General features: G+C 40.9%; 1 protein-coding gene across 4 annotated transcripts in view; it reads right to left on the reverse strand.

The window, feature by feature from the left end:
* fmnl2a (formin-like 2a) overlaps positions 1-15,762 on the reverse strand; it is a 63,994-nt gene that overhangs the window by 23,341 nt on the left and 24,891 nt on the right. For all 4 annotated transcript variants that reach the window (XM_034694179.1, XM_034694182.1, XM_034694180.1 and 1 more), the window contains exons 3-6: positions 13,346-13,426; positions 7,581-7,657; positions 2,544-2,627; positions 947-1,102 (exon numbers count right to left, since the gene is read on the reverse strand). In XM_034694179.1, the coding sequence (XP_034550070.1) occupies positions 947-1,102; positions 2,544-2,627; positions 7,581-7,657; positions 13,346-13,426 (398 nt within the window). The remainder of the gene's footprint in view (positions 1-946; positions 1,103-2,543; positions 2,628-7,580; positions 7,658-13,345; positions 13,427-15,762) is intronic.

A 15,762-nucleotide genomic window follows, 5' to 3' on the forward strand; every position in this document is an offset into this window, starting at 1 on the left:
TGTGTGTGTGTGTGTGTGTGTGCGTGCGTGAGTGCGTGTGTGTGTTGGAGGGGAGCAGGGATGCAGGGTTAAGGCTGCAGGGGAAGCTCAGTGTGAGCCAGCTGAGTGAACCTGAGACCTGCCTGCTGTCGAAGACCGGCAGACAGAGGAGCAGATGACTATAGAAGAACACCAGGACAGAACAGAAGACAGTCAGCCTCACTGCAGACACTTTTGACCCTTCTCATACACTGTACATGTTTTGCAGTTCTAAAAGGCATCAGATAGGTAGGTGAGATGATATGATGTGAGAGTACACAGTCAGTTGTGGGTTAATATTAATATTAAGTTATACTTTGACTTATTTAACATGCATTTTAGGAGTTAGAAAAACAGGGGAGGGTGCTGTACAGAAACAGCGATGGAGCACAGAGGGGATTAGAGAAATAACACACAACTGAATGGGATTTGTGCTTCAGAGCATTTATTAGCATGAGCTTATGAATGAACTGCTGTGAAATCCTCTGCACACTGGATTCAGAGTTAAACTGGTCTGGTTTGTGTTCATGAAAACACAACTATAAAAAAGGATCTGCCCCCCTATTAAAAGGGGAATCTTTCCTCCTGCTGTGTTGTCCGTCACATGAAACATTGCCGTCAATGACTTCCATAATCATGCATAACACAGTAATTTCTCAACGCACATTAAACAGACAAACAGTATTTGTCTTTATTGTCTTAAGCCTTTCAAAGTCTTACATACCTCATGACTACATAAGGGGCTGCAGAGGTGATGAAATATGTGACTTCTGAAAATAAGCATAATAAGGCCGCATTTCTTCGGCTTAACCCTCAACTATGGAGGGGAAAAAGAAGCTTAAAGGAAAGAGTCAGCTGTTCAAAGTTATGAATCACACAAACACCCATGGTAAATGATGAATCCCTTTAGCATGCGTGTGTTTCGTACCGTAACGTGGAATGTCGCCCAGCTCGTGTGATGCCGTTTCCTGTGATGGGTGACGGCAGAGTGCTTCCTCCGTGCAGGTCTTCTATAGAGCGGCTCCAGGGCTTAGACTTATCCATGGCAGCCTCAGGATTGTTCTCCACAAGGTCTCCATCAAACCTGACGAACCATAGGAACAAACCAAAACCAAAGTCAAATTCCTTGTGTGTTCAAGCATACTTGGCCAATAAAGCTGATTCTGAATTCTCAAAATAGTCAGCAGTAAATTGGTATTATTCTAAACTTGATGATCAATGGAATCATTATGATATCATTAATCATAATAATCAAAAATTGATTTTGAATATAGTCATGTTAGCATGGATTTTGTACAGGTAAAACACTTAGGAGGATGAAGAAATAAAGTTTGACGAGTTGAGTGAGAGTGGACCTGTGAATTTAATTTGAAGTAAGGCTTGAAGTGATCAGGGATATTCCCTTCACGTTGTATTTTATACCAATAAAATACATATTTGAAAGATATTGATGTTATAGATATTAAGAAGCTGGTGTTTCTGAAACAAAGGAGCAGATGAGACGTGTGGCTTCGATCGACATGACAGTAAAGTGTTTGGTATCAAGGCTAGCTTACTTTGCTCTGAAAATCATGCTATTTATGCTAGCAAAAAAAACCTTTCCTCTAAGGTAACTAACTGTGTCTAATTTGTAACACCTAATGAACAAATCAGTTTACAATAATAACTGAAAATTAACTAAAACATGTCACAAAGTTAGTTTTAGTAAGGTAATTTTGACATCAAGTATAAGATACTTGTGCTAGCAAAACACCTTTCCTTCCAAAGCTAGGCTAAAGATCACATACCATAAGGATTACTCCAAACAAGCTAGTTATCAAGCCAGCAAGGCTACACTTCTGTCTTAAACATTGGCAGCTAATCTTACTAGACATATACAAGTGTTAGAATTACACAAAGCAGAGTTTCTATTAGCTAGAAAGGTATTAATGTGTGTCTGCAGAGGTCATATTATATTCCAGGGTTAATGATACATTTTCCCGTTCTCAGTTTTCTACAAAGAGGGTAAAAACAAAGTTTAATTTAGTTGTTTCTGGCAGAAACCTTGGAAAAGGCTGGTCGTTTGTGCATACCTGCTATGATCTATGTCAGTTTTTAAGTCTGCCTGTTTCCATGGCTTTAAAATGCTGCTGCAGCGGTACTGAGGGTAAACACACTTTTACGGCTAACCATTCATAATGTGGACAGACCATAATAACATATGGTGAAGTGGGGAGTGAATTAAAACTTAGCTGTGTGGCTCTCTGGCCCTGAACAGGGACCTTGTGACTGACTAATAATCACATCGTCAATCTATGAATAGAAGCCTATGGTTGGTATAATACACAGTGCCAATGTGTCAGCAATGAGCGCTGAGTGACTCAGTGTTTCTGACCAGCAGGCAGCAGCACACAGAGGTGGTGGTGGTGGTGGTGCTACTGTGGGAAGATGCATGAGTGGCTGTGCAGAATGGCAGCATTGTGTTGGTTGTCAGTTCTGCATATAAACTGTAGTGATACAGAGAGAAAGAGCTGGTAGTGACTTACGTGACAGCATACTGTGCAAAAGAAAGATACTCCACCAGCACGTCCAGGCCTTTGTTGTCTTCATTTAAGAATTCTCTCACCCACCTGAGGAGAAAAGAACAAATTTAACTCAACATATGTTAAACTTTTATAAAGTTGTTAACTCTCTGCTTTTAAAAACATCTTTTGGCAGTTAGAACCGGAGAAAGCTTAGTTCTTCACTGCTTAACTGGTTTCAACGAAAGCTATTTTCCTTTGGGATAATCTCAGCTAAAAACTTGTTCTCAGAGTCTGTGAGGGGAAGCTGCAACTGAAGAGCAATGAGATGTAAACTTGCTTTGAAAGAATGAGAGCGTTTGATCAAATATATTACTCTTGTCTTTTTTCTTAAAATAATGAATACTACTTATTGTGTGGATAGAACTTAAAAAGGCATGTTAAATGTGTTGAGCTCAACATTGTTGTAAGGTGAGTTTTCCCTCATCATATCATTGAACAGAAATTGCATCAGTATATGTTGAAAAGCACTGATGTTTAAACCTACTGTAAATGCAAGATATACCTGAGAATCACAATAACTCCCAAATACATATCTAAAAACACACAGCAAAAAAATGTAGTCATATTTAGATGTTTCAGACATTTGTAGAGATATATAATTCATCAACTTTTAACCAAGCAGCAACCTCCAGTCTCAAACTATGAAGCCCATGCAGAAGTGTTATAAACTGCAATTCATTGAGAATCCGCTTGAGGCTGACTGCAGAAACACCGGAAACCACATAGACATGAATGGGAAAAAAAAGGATCTTTGCAGCATTAATAAACATGTTTACAGCCTGGTTCAAAAAACGGCTTGGCTCTTCGTAGCTAATTTCTCTATCGGCACACACTGTACGGGGGGTGAATTCTTTCCTAACGCGATGGTTCAAAAGATATTAAGATTACGAGTTTTTACTCAAATAAGGACATGACTGACTTGACTCCCAGACGGGAACACATAGCTGTTGGCTAGGAGGGTCAAACTCTTCCTCTTTATGTCACACTCTGCCTGGATGAGTTCCACATTTCCAATATGGCTGCCGCCATCGATTGGCTTCAAAACAGCGCTCAGGAACAGATGGGTGACGTCACAGATACTACGTCCATTATTTACAGTGGTACAGTACAGTACAGATTTTAACCCTCTCCGCAGGCTTTGACCTCACCTGACCTTGAAACACTTGTTTTTCTTTGAGTATTCATCATTGATTTCTCCCTTCCTTTTTCACGTGGAATTGTAATGACTCATTCAAAACACTTCAAAAAGTTTCTTAGCTCAGAGAAGCAAACAGATCACACATGCATGTGTTTAAAAGCACCAGCATCTACACAGAGATGCAGAATCACATTAATGAGACTGTGTTTTTTTTTTATCCCTCTACATAGTTTATAACTCTGCTGGAGACAAGCCCACGGGATGATCAAAACCCCACTCTCACCTTTCTTAATAGAGGGCCACCCCCTCAGCACACTTTCATTTCTTATTCTGCACTGTAAAGACGATTTTCTTGAAGGAAAGCACCTCCTACTACCTTTGGCATGAGTGGCACTCATTCCATATTTATGAGCTGAATATCACAGAACATGTTTATTTAATGGCAACCCATGAAGGTACCATGTCTTTTTAATGGAGCCCCAACTGCTTCGACAGGCCTGACTGCTTGGTGATTAGAGAAATTTGCAGGGCATAAACAAAAAAAAGCATGAAGACTTATTGAGTGGTGCTGCACTGATGAAGATGTGAGGCTAAAGTGCTTTAAATAGCCACTGGCTTCTCCTTTATTGGCTCCCCTGTGGTGTAACTACATGGAAGCGAGTATGACTAACAAGAGTGACCAGTAAAGTGGTGCCTGGCGGGGCAGTTGTGTTTTAAAAGGGCTCGGGGGCGCGGCCTCATCGGGCCACATGGCAATCATTACCGCAGGACACTAACTTAACAATCCTCCCATTCACCACATGTTGTTGACCACTGAGCAACATGTGAGGAGCAGACAGGCTGGGAGCGGGGGTCATCATCCTCAGTGGCCATACAGGGACAATCTGCCTTTTATACACAGCCTTCATGATGGATACATTTCTCTGTTTCACCTCTGTAAAGAAGCAGTAATCATTCACAGTCTGAGTGGGTGACATCTTGCTCCCTCTCCACTCCCGTACTATCTCAGTCTCTCCCCCTCTCCCTCTGCCGTTATGGTAATGCCTCTTCACCTAATCTAGATTAGATGGATTATTCATGTAATCTAGTTTACCAACATAAGGTCTCCAAGAAGAGTTAATCCATGTAAACAATGCCTGAACTGATTTGCCAGGCGGACGTCATCTCTGGCTGTGACGGGAGTTTATTTTGGTTTGAGCTGCATTGGAGCAGAGTGTAATCAGAGCGTAGGAGTGTGAGAGACTGTGTTGTCAGAAACAAGAGATGATGTGGGTGAGAGTCAGTGCAACAGACGAGAAGAAGTAAAGTAATACGTGAGTGGGATGCAAGGAGGAAAACTAGAAAAACAGAAGGAATAAAAGATGAAGTTAAGATGTGTGTGATGATGGTTGTCTTGTGATGGTTGTATAACCAGTTTATCTCTGCCCCTCTTCTGTCACTTCAGCCTGTGGACAGCGGATGCTTACATGGCTTCCTCTTCCTGTGCTTGACAGCGTCTGTGAACGCCCACCTTTGACATCCTTTTGAACTTATCGACCCTCACCCTCATTCATATCAAATAATCTAAGTCTTCATTCATAAAACATCTGTCACACAGCCTAATGCACTCCACACTTACTTGAGGACAGAGAATCCAAGTCATCAAAATCTTTGTGTGCTTCTGTAGAGAGGGTCTGAACCTGGGTCTGAAGTGGACCTGGGCCGTCCACTTTGAGAACTAATAGCCTCTGTACATGGGATGTGGGATTTAACCCCTGAGTTATACCAATGGCCCAGTCCTGAACTTTTGTTTGTATTTAGAACAAAAGTTAGCATCGTCAAACTTACAGAAAATTCAAACAATAAAATAAAGGAAATGCAAGGAGCAGCAACTGAAATGTTCTTAACTGCTCAACAAATTCATTATCATTAACACCTAGGCTTACATCATTCACAATCCCACACCACCAACAGTTTGGCTGGAGAATCAGGTGTGCTATGCCAGAATCTGCTAACATAGCCTTGAGTCACTAACCATGAGTAGAAACAAAGATACATGTGGAGGTTTGAGAAGTTGTGTGCTCACTTGTTTTCAACTTAATTTTCACTTAAAATGTCATTAAGATGAACACTGCCTACTTGAAACTCTCTGGCTGCAAACTTATTTTAAGTCTTATCTTTGATCTATGCATTATTTTGCTTTTTATTTCATTTTGATGAATTATTTTCATGCATTTTAAATGTTTTGTTCCTGCTCTTTTTAGTTGTTAATGTCCTTTATCATGTTTTACTGCTCTGTAAAGCACCTTGAATTGACTCAGTGTATGAAATGTGATATACATAGAACCAAGCAACACACCTGGGGGGACAGAGCCTTCCTTCTCCATAGCCGCCCCCACCCTCTGGAACTCACTCCCCTCTCATATCCAAAACTGCTCTGACCCTTCAACATACAAATCTCTTTTAAAAACTCACCTTTTTAAGTTAGCTTTTAATTTGTGATTGTACTGTTGTTCTGTTTGATTTGTGTTCCTTGCTTGTATTGATTTTAACAGTTGTACAGTGTCTTTGAGTTTCTGAAAAGCACTATATAAATAAAATTTCTTCTTCTTCTTCTTCTTCTTCTTTTTCTTTTTCTTTTTCTTTTTCTTTTTCTTTTTCTTTTTCTTTTTCTTCTTCTTCTTCTTCTTCTTCTTCATCTTCTTCTTCTATTATTTTATTTTTTTTATAGCTGCCTTGCAGACAGACTCCAATATGTAAAATGGGTAGTTTCCTTTTTAAGTTATATTTTTTGGCCTTTTTGCCTTTATTTGTTGGGACAGCTGAAGAGAGACAGGAAATGTGGGGAGCAGAGAGCGGGGAAAGACATGCAGGGGATGGTCGACCGGCCGGGAATCGAACCGGCGCCCCCTGCGACAAGGACTGTAGCTTCTGTATGTGGGGCGCTTAGACCGCTAGGCCACCAACGCCCCATTAGTTTCCTTTTAATGTTACTACTTCATCTTGTATATGCTTCTTTGCGACAATAAATAACTGTAATATTTGTATTATTATTGGAATTGATTGCACAAAGAAAAGTTTATATACAAACATAAAAAAAAAAAAGTTAAATTAAGAAATCAAATGCCCATTTAACATATTTGATTATAAACAATGTTTTTTAACTGCAATTATTTAGCAATCACATACAATACTTTCTCTGTCACCATGCTGTATCTGTATTCACTCAAAAGTTGCCTTGATAAATGAGTCTACTGGATTCTACAGATCCCAGAGTGCATTAGACCTCATTAGCAATGCGGGGCAATCCATCACAGTCTCAAACTATCAGGGTCTCTAATCACCGAGACACACCCTGTGATCCAGACTGAGACAAAACACACTGACAGTGTGTGCAGCTCATTGAGATATCGATCTTTCCTTAAGGATGACTGTACAACCCTGAATCAATATCAGCTGCAGCAGGTTGAGGCTTGTTATCCCAGAATACCTGGAATTACCCATGAATACCTGTTTGTATCCGTTGTGAAATCCAGATCTGTTCAGTAACATGTACAATAATTTCTCTTCATGAAGGAGGACTGACGTGTCAGGTTTTGCTGCAAGAGAAATGTGTTTTCCTTCCAAAGGTAGTTTATTCGTCAGCCGCCTGTAACAATAAACGGATTCATCTTTTCTGCATCGCCACACGGCTTTCTGGGTAATAATAGGCCACAGTGCTGAGATGAATGGAGGATGTGGTGGTGGTGGTGGTTAGTGTCAATATCTGCATCTCGGGGTGTCTGGAATGTCAGACTTTTTCCCCTGTTTGAATTTAATATAACAAGGTCCAGGACATTCAACACTGCACAAGCTTCAAACACAAGCCTGCAGTGACTCACCCGATGTGATTGGTCCGTAACGAAATTTCCAGTTCTCTCAGGACTTGGGTGGACTCCTGAACTCTCCGTCTGAATTTCTGTGAAGGAAAAATGAAGAGGGGGAGTTAATATTTCATCGTGCCACCAGATCTGTAAATCATCAAGTGGTAGTGCTGGGGATGTTTTGGCTGGAAAGAACTTTTTCTGAAGGAAAGGTCAGACCGAGAGACACAGATAGAAACCGCAGCGACATTCAAATGTGAAAGCAAGCAAGCCGTGTACTGATTACAAAATAAAATGTTCTCATAAGATTGTTTACTTAGCCTTTTATTTGCCAGAAACCATTCAGCAGGCTTAAAGAGAAAGGGAGCTGACTCATTGGAAACTGTGAATATGGAACAGTTCCCGTTATCCTGTTTGCTCACATTGGTTCTTTATGGAGCAGTAATCCCTTCTTGTAGCACTGGAATAATATCAACTAACCTAACTAGTTACCTTTCAATATCTACCAGACAAAATCTCACTTACAAAGACACACATTCTTTGTTGTGTTGCTGTGGTTACAGCTGGGGAGGAGAAGTGTGTGCGCTACAGGCATGGAGGTATGAGCCGCCAGAAAATGAAATAGAAAACAACAGAAAGAAACCCAGAGTGTGTGCCGGTCCCTCTTTGATTCTGTGCTCCAACAGGAGGTGATCTGCACAACCAAACACAAAAGGGTCCTCCAGGCTGTTACACAACCACAGCAACAACACAAAAGCAGAGTGAGTGACCGGTGGTGATCAAACAGGAGGGGGGAATCCCTGATGAGAGGGAGAGAAAGTGTCGCATCCGAGTAAACATTCAGCTTTAATACATCGCTGTCCACACATAGTAACAGTATGTCAATAGTCTCGCAGGGAAAGGAAAGTCATGAGCACTCCAGTCAAATCTCTATCACAAAAATGGTTTGTTTTTTCCCTTTTTATAGTGCTTCCTAAACCCCTTTTTCTCTTAAATTCACACATTTATCATGAACAGAAGAGTTACTTAATATTAAAATCACCACATTTCTTTAACCTCTGCAGAATGTCACAGCTTTGGGAAAATCATAAAGGTTTATAAGATAAGATAAGATAAGATAAGGTAAGATAAGATACTCCTTTATTCGTCCCACAATAGGGAAATTTATGGAGTTACAGCAGCAAACAAGAAGGTGTACAGTACAAGAATTTAACAAGAATATATATAGAAAATAATGTCCATCAGAGATGACAGCTTGGCCATAATTCTCCTGTCAGTCACCATCTCCACAGGTATTAGTTATTTATTAAAAAATGTATTTTAATATACTAAATTCCCAAATAAAGTTTGGGTTTTGGACTGTAAGTCAGACAAATAAGACATCTAAAGGTGTCGACACAAACTGGGCTTGTTTTTCTTTTTTACTTTTACATGACTTTCAACAGGCCAAACACTTATTTCATTATTCTGAACTCTGATTTTAATTCACAATGATTTTATAGCCATGGTAAAAAAAGTGTTAAACATTGTTTTGAAACAGCTTTTTCTCTGGTATTAATTTATTATAATTAAATGTTTTATTAGGGCTGTCAGTATTAACCCGTCAAATGCGACACCACTTTATTTCACCTTTTAAAAAAACTACAAATGTTGTCTGATGTTTTTAATTTCTGTTCTTCAATCTCTTTTTTTATGTGAAGCACTTTGGGCAATTTGTTTTTTTATGAAAGGGGTTTTATTAAAAAAAAAAAAAAAAAGAGTTAACTTAGGAGGAGAATTTATCCAGAATGAAATAATACCTGTAGCTTCTTAGAGAAGAGAAGAGAAGAGAAGAGAAGAGAAGAGAAGAGAAGAGAAGAGAAGAGAAGAGAAGAGAAGAGAAGAGAAGAGAAGAGAAGAGAAGAGAAGAGAAGAGATCCACCAAGCTTTGGAGGGCATGGTCACTTTCCATGATGTGGTAGTATCAGGGAGGAAACAGAGCTGAGGCCTGTGTTAACCTATTATTAACATCTACAGAGAAGAGAGATGTTCCCATTGCTCGTCACTCTCTCTCTCTCTTTCTCTCCAGTCTGTGTCTTTAGGCCTGGGCGGCGTGTTTGGCACATGAGGAGATGAGAAACAGAGTGTTTTTATTAGGGAGGAGCCCTTTGTGTGTTTGTGTGGAGAGCAGAGCATATTTAGGGGTACTGCGCAGGCTCCCTGAGGCACCCCTCCTCCCTCCCTCCGACTCCTTCTTCTCCCACCAAACGCCCTACACTCCACACTTTAAGTACTACCAGCTGCATCACAGAAAGAGCAGGAAGACAGAGGAGCCGACAGAGGGGGGAGAGGGAGAAGACGGCATAAAGGAGAAGGCTGAAGAAGAAGGAGGAGACAGGGAGGTACTGGAGAAAGGGGGAAAGTAAAAGTGGAGTATCAGCATTAAAAAGTGTGGAGGAAGGAAAAAAAGAGAGATTTCGGGGAGTGTGAGCTCTGGGGGGGTCATCCTGGAAACAAATCAATGCCTGATACATTCTTGGGGACTAGTTGGACTCCAGCTCTTCCTCCTTGGCTGGTGATTGGCTGGGAGCTGCCCAGAGGAATGCACCGGAGCCTGCCTATGGAAAGCAGAGGCAATGACCTCCAACTTTCTCACAGCCGCACAAAGTGGCAATTGTTTTGAGTTTGAAGAAAAGGGGGATGGAGCAGGAATGTAGAAAGAAGCCCATAACTCTCTCTTCTCCTCTTTGCTCTCTTGTGCTTCTTTTTTGTTTCTCTCTTGTACTCTGTCCATCTTTCTCCCTCTCTACCCTCTCTCAATTATTCAGTCTTCCTTAGCTGCTTGTTTAACCCCTTGCTCAATAGCACCTGATCAGTAAAACAGGGAGGAGGCACGCTGATTTTATTCAACTTTTCATGGCCATTCAAAAAAGACTCAAATCAACAAGCCTTTATCTAACCTTGATACTATCACTGCCTCAGTACAAACTGTCAGGCTTTAACCTTAAAAGTGTTTTGTCTTCTATAAAATGTGTCAGTGTCCTCTTGTTCCCTTCTTTTATCAGATCTCCTGACTTATCTCTCAGGCATTACATTAGACAGCGGATGCACTGAAGCGTGGCAGTCTCGGAGACGAGTGGCGGTCACCCTTGAAGTGTAGAATACATTGGACGTAATCTTTGTGTTGTCACAAACTGGTTTTAGAAGAGGTACTTTGAAGCCCACTTAAGGTGGCTGCCATATTGGAAATGCTAACTCAACCAAACTTTTGATAAACATAGAAACAAACAAAGGAGGACGTTTAGCCTGCTGGCAAACAGCTACGATGTGACAGCCCAACTTTCTGTTAATTCAGTCGTGCCCCTTGATTATGCAAATGTACAAACACATGAGCTAAATAGGGGATTCCTTGCTATTGAAGCCAGCCTCAAGTGGACACTTGAAGAACTGCATTTTTCACCACTAAAGGTTGTGGTGTCTGATACCACTGCATAAGGGCTGTCAGGTGAACTCATGCTACCCATGCTACCATGCTCTTGACAAATAATGAGTCAAATGAGCTAATTAAAAATGACCTTACATGGTACTACTTTACACCATTAAATATTTTTCCACACAGATGACATTTCAAGACTGATCCAAGCCAGTGTTTTAACACAGATCCTCATATCTTTGCACTGGCTTCCAGTATGTCAATGGTCAGGCTCCAGTCTATATCAGGGAGCTGCTGAAGCCCTATAACTCCAGCAGGACTCTGAGGTCCTCTGATCAGGATTTATTGGTTGTGCCTCATACCAGGTTAAAAACCAGGTTGTTGGTCCTAAACTCTGGAACAGTCTTCCTTTGGAAGTGAAAACTGTGGACTCTGTTGACAGGTTCAAAAAGCAGTTGAAGGCCTATCTGTTTGGACTTGCCTTTGTTTAATCTGTCTGTTTTTATCTCATGTTTTTGCATGTATTTGCAATCGCTGTTTTGCCTTTTAATGTTTGTTTTTTTATTGTTGTGGTTGTAAAGCACCTTGTGACCTCAGTTCTTGAGAGGTGCTCTATAAATAAATCTTACTTAACTTATTCCACATACTCAAACCACTTCTAACAGTGAAAGCTGGGGATTTTAACTCTTCATCTCTTACTATTAGCAGACTATATTGAAACAATGCTACTTTGAGCTTTTGATACATAACTGATAATTTGACTTAGCTATACCAGTCTTCTATTTTACTTGAAGTTTGCAACAACAACAATATTTTAGCTATGGCTCACTACACCAGACTACTTCAGCTTTCCACACAAAACAGCCACTAATACATTACCACACTCCTACCATAGGCCTGCTACACCAAAATGTGGCTTTTAGTTAACTCTGGCTCGCTGCTACTTTCAGCTAACCTTATCAAACTGCTACTTTCAGCTACTTTGTAAAATAATACACTACTTTTAAATATAAATATCTGTAGAAAATATTGATCTATTTCCATCACTGACTTTAAGCCAAATGTTCTGTTTATTGTAATTATTTATCCTTAACTTGTGGAAATCCTTCAACAGTTCTTTCAGTCGACTTTTAACTATTTGTTCAAACTATTTGTTTATTACTTTCAGCAGCTTCATAAGCTAACTATTTAAATTCTGTCTTCCAAGCTGTACTGATTCCCATGTGGTACAGTTGTTAGAACCACAAAATACAAGGATACATCTTAAACAGTAAAAGCTAATCTGCAATTTTACTGCATGCAGTCCTAGTACAAAGCAGGATTCCTGTCTGTGGTAACGACTTTTGGAAATCGTGAACATCAATAACACAGGGCTGAACCCTTTCTGCACGGACTAATTGTACTGTATACCACATTTTGCACCCTTTATTAAAAAGAGCAGGACAAAATGTGATTCAGCAACTCTAAGTGTTTATGTGCTAAGACTTGTTTGGAGTTAATGCACCTCTATTCAGGCCAATGTTGTGGAGTGCTTTTCTTTTTGTCTCTTTTTTTGCAACAGTCATCCTGGCTCTGCAGCTCAGCTGGCTTATTGTGATGCAAAATTTTAACTCCAGTGGCTGCAAATTGAATTATTCAGCCATTTGTTGGTATTCTGGCAGCGTCTGTTAGTTAATTTGGTTATCACAGAGACCAAGCTCCAAGTACCCCCCCCCCCACAGCCTCTGCTCACCCAGGCCTAAAAGACTTTATTTTGGCCAAGACTGAGAGCTGGCTGATGCATAGCTTCATTGAGCCTCCTCTTCTTACTCTCTGCTATGCAGCCAGAGAAGCAGTAAGAGCTGGCAGCTTAAATGACATAAGACCATTTTTATCATGTGGCTATATCGCTTCTGATATCTGCTGCTTGCTACTGCAAAGCTGCAGGGCAATAACAATGGAGCAATCAGCAACTACATCCCTCTCTTTGACTTTTTCCACTGTTCTTCATTCTTTTTCCTTTAAGTAAGTGTTTTTGTTCCTCTTCTTCACAAAGAGGTCAGAGCAGGCTGTCAGCCACTGAACGGCACCACAAAGGATTGGTAAGGATTCAACGTCTTGCTCAATGACACTTCAGCTGGACTGAGGTTTCTCGAGGCCTGAGCGTTCCACATAAACAACAGTCTCCTTTCTCACCGACTCACACTTTTGACTGTTTTGTAACTTAAATTTCCCAAGCTTTCTACTGCAGAGGCCCTGTGTGCAATCTTTCCTCAGTTGTAGTGTGGATATCCTGGACAAGAGATAGAGGGTCAGAGGGGAAGGAAAAGCTTCAGCAGTGGAAGAGCCTGGCCGGGGGGGAACAGGATAGTATGTACGCGAGGGGGCTCACCTTTCTGGTGACTGCAGGGTCGAGATAACTCCTCAGCTTTTGGAGGTACGTGTGAGGCGGGTTTTTCACTTGGAATCGCTCCTGTCAAAAAAGAAAACAACAGAGATGAGCAAAAGGAACTGCGAGGAAAACAAAACCAGAGCAATAAGACAGAAGAAAAATCCAACAAGTGAAACATGTAGCTACAGAACTGAGGTTACATTTGCAGAAGTTTTACTTTAAATTCAGATTTTACATGGTAAATGGACTTGTACTTATATATCGCTTTTTCTAGTCTCTCTGACCACTCAAAGCACTTTTACATACTACTCGTTACATTCACCCATTCATACCCATTCACTCACTGATGGTAGAGGCTGCAAATGTAAGGAACCATCAGTATCAGCTGATCTCTTATTTGTACACATTCACACACCGCTGAACAACAGAGGGAGCAATTTGGGGTTCAGTGTCTTGCTCTAGGACACTTCGACATGTGACTGCCGGAGCTGGGATCGAACTGCCAACCTTCCGATTGTAAGACGACCGACTCTACCCACTGAGCCACAGCCACAATCTTTTCTTTCAATGCAGCCACACATGACTCGAACAAGGATTTTATATCATCACCAGTTAAACACATCTCCTGTGTCTGTTTAACCGATACTGATAATAAAGCCATCAGATTGAAACTAAATCAGGCTTTCAGTAAACCATCATGAGTCATGTCTGAAGTGACAGAGAAGCTAGATTATAGTCTACTTTGAGAGGTAAAAGCAAACAGTTTGTCTGTACAGTGTCTGCTTAAGTGAATATTAAAAGTCTTTGTCTGAGATCACATGTGCTTCCTTGAAGATACTCTCTCAGATCTGAGCGGTTATCAGCATTTCTTTGCTTCTCAGAAATCCAGTTTCTGGGCTCATGTAAGGACAATTGTTCTGCACTTTAAAACTGCTTCTTGTTTGGAGTTTAACTGGAAATGTAATGTTAACAAGAGGACTTATTCTGTACATAACAACAAACTAGCAACATACCCAAGGCTTGGCAGTGATTTGTGTCTAGCAGAAAGGTGATAAGATCCTTCACATTCATGGTTACAGTCTGATAACACCGAGCAAGGAGACTGTTACCGTCTAAGCTGTTAAGCCTGAAAGACTTAAAAAAAAGATCATGCTATATTTGATTGGTTTCAATGAGCTGAGAAGCATTACCTGCCTGGGGATTGTGACTAAACGTGTATGGCTGTGTGCCTACGTGTCTTAAGTTCAGCCAGGAACAGGTTTTAGGTCAAATCCCTCACCGTTGTGCGCTAAATATAAATACAAAAGATTAGCGCTGGATTTGGATCAGTGCATTGAGCGGGAAACAGTATTTGGATCAGACTGAGAGTCACACCATGGAAGCATGAGTGGTACTGTTTGGTGATCTAACACACGTCATAAGAGAATGTGACGTATGGTGGAGGGAGAGCTGTGGACTGACTGGTTTGAGGATCTTTTCTCTGTCACACATCTTCGATTTTCAATCTTATTCAGTGTAGGCAAGGATTTGAGCTGCACACTTAGAAGTACCTGAGTCTGTGTGTTGCTTCTTTTAATAGTGCATCATGTGAAACACTTTAAGCAGACTCCAGTACATTCATTAATCGGATTACAGAGAGGTGTAACCCTGATATCAAGGGTTAGCTCTATTACGTCAAGAATCAGTACGCTTGTCTACATCTTTGAGGTTTGACGTAAGAGGTCTGCTCCTTGTCCTAGAACAAAGATGACCGCCAAGAAATCTGATTAAAAGTCTTTAGAGAGTAAGAAATTACCAGAAAGAACTCATGTTAAGCCAAACGAATTTCAGGGGAGTGTTTCTAAGATGCAATCCCAAACTGTCCAGATACTGCAAGACACTTTAGAAGTTTTAAATTCAGATGCAGCGACATAATTCCTTAACCCTCCCCACCATCATAACTCTAGTCCTACTCACAGGACTGCACAAAGAATGCAGGAGTCAATTTTGACCTTCCAACACCTTCATACATTTTACCATGGGCAAAAATGATGGATAACATATTGTGAGTGTGTTCCCATAATTGAGCCGCCTGCCTGAGTCTGTGTACAGACACTGATGTTAGATCATATTTCTGGGCTGGGCTGTATTATCAGCGACATCACATTTATTCCAGCCAGAGTGAGTCCGTCTCACAAAAACAGGAAAGACGTGCGGAAAGAGAGAGAGAGAGAGAGAGAGAGAGAGAGAGAGAGAGAGAGAGAGAGAGAGAGAGAGAGAGAGAGAGAGAGAGAGAGAGAGAGAGAGAGAGAGAGAGAGAGAGAGAGAGAGTGTTGGCTCTCACGGCTGACAGCAACAGGCAGACAAGACACGCTCTGAGAGTCTGTAAAATAATAAATGATTTGGCAGGCTCCGTATATATCCTGTTTCATGCACTG

The sequence above is a fragment of the Notolabrus celidotus genome, chromosome 10, assembly GCF_009762535.1.
Source record: "Notolabrus celidotus isolate fNotCel1 chromosome 10, fNotCel1.pri, whole genome shotgun sequence".
Classification (NCBI taxonomy): Eukaryota; Metazoa; Chordata; class Actinopteri; order Labriformes; family Labridae; genus Notolabrus; species Notolabrus celidotus.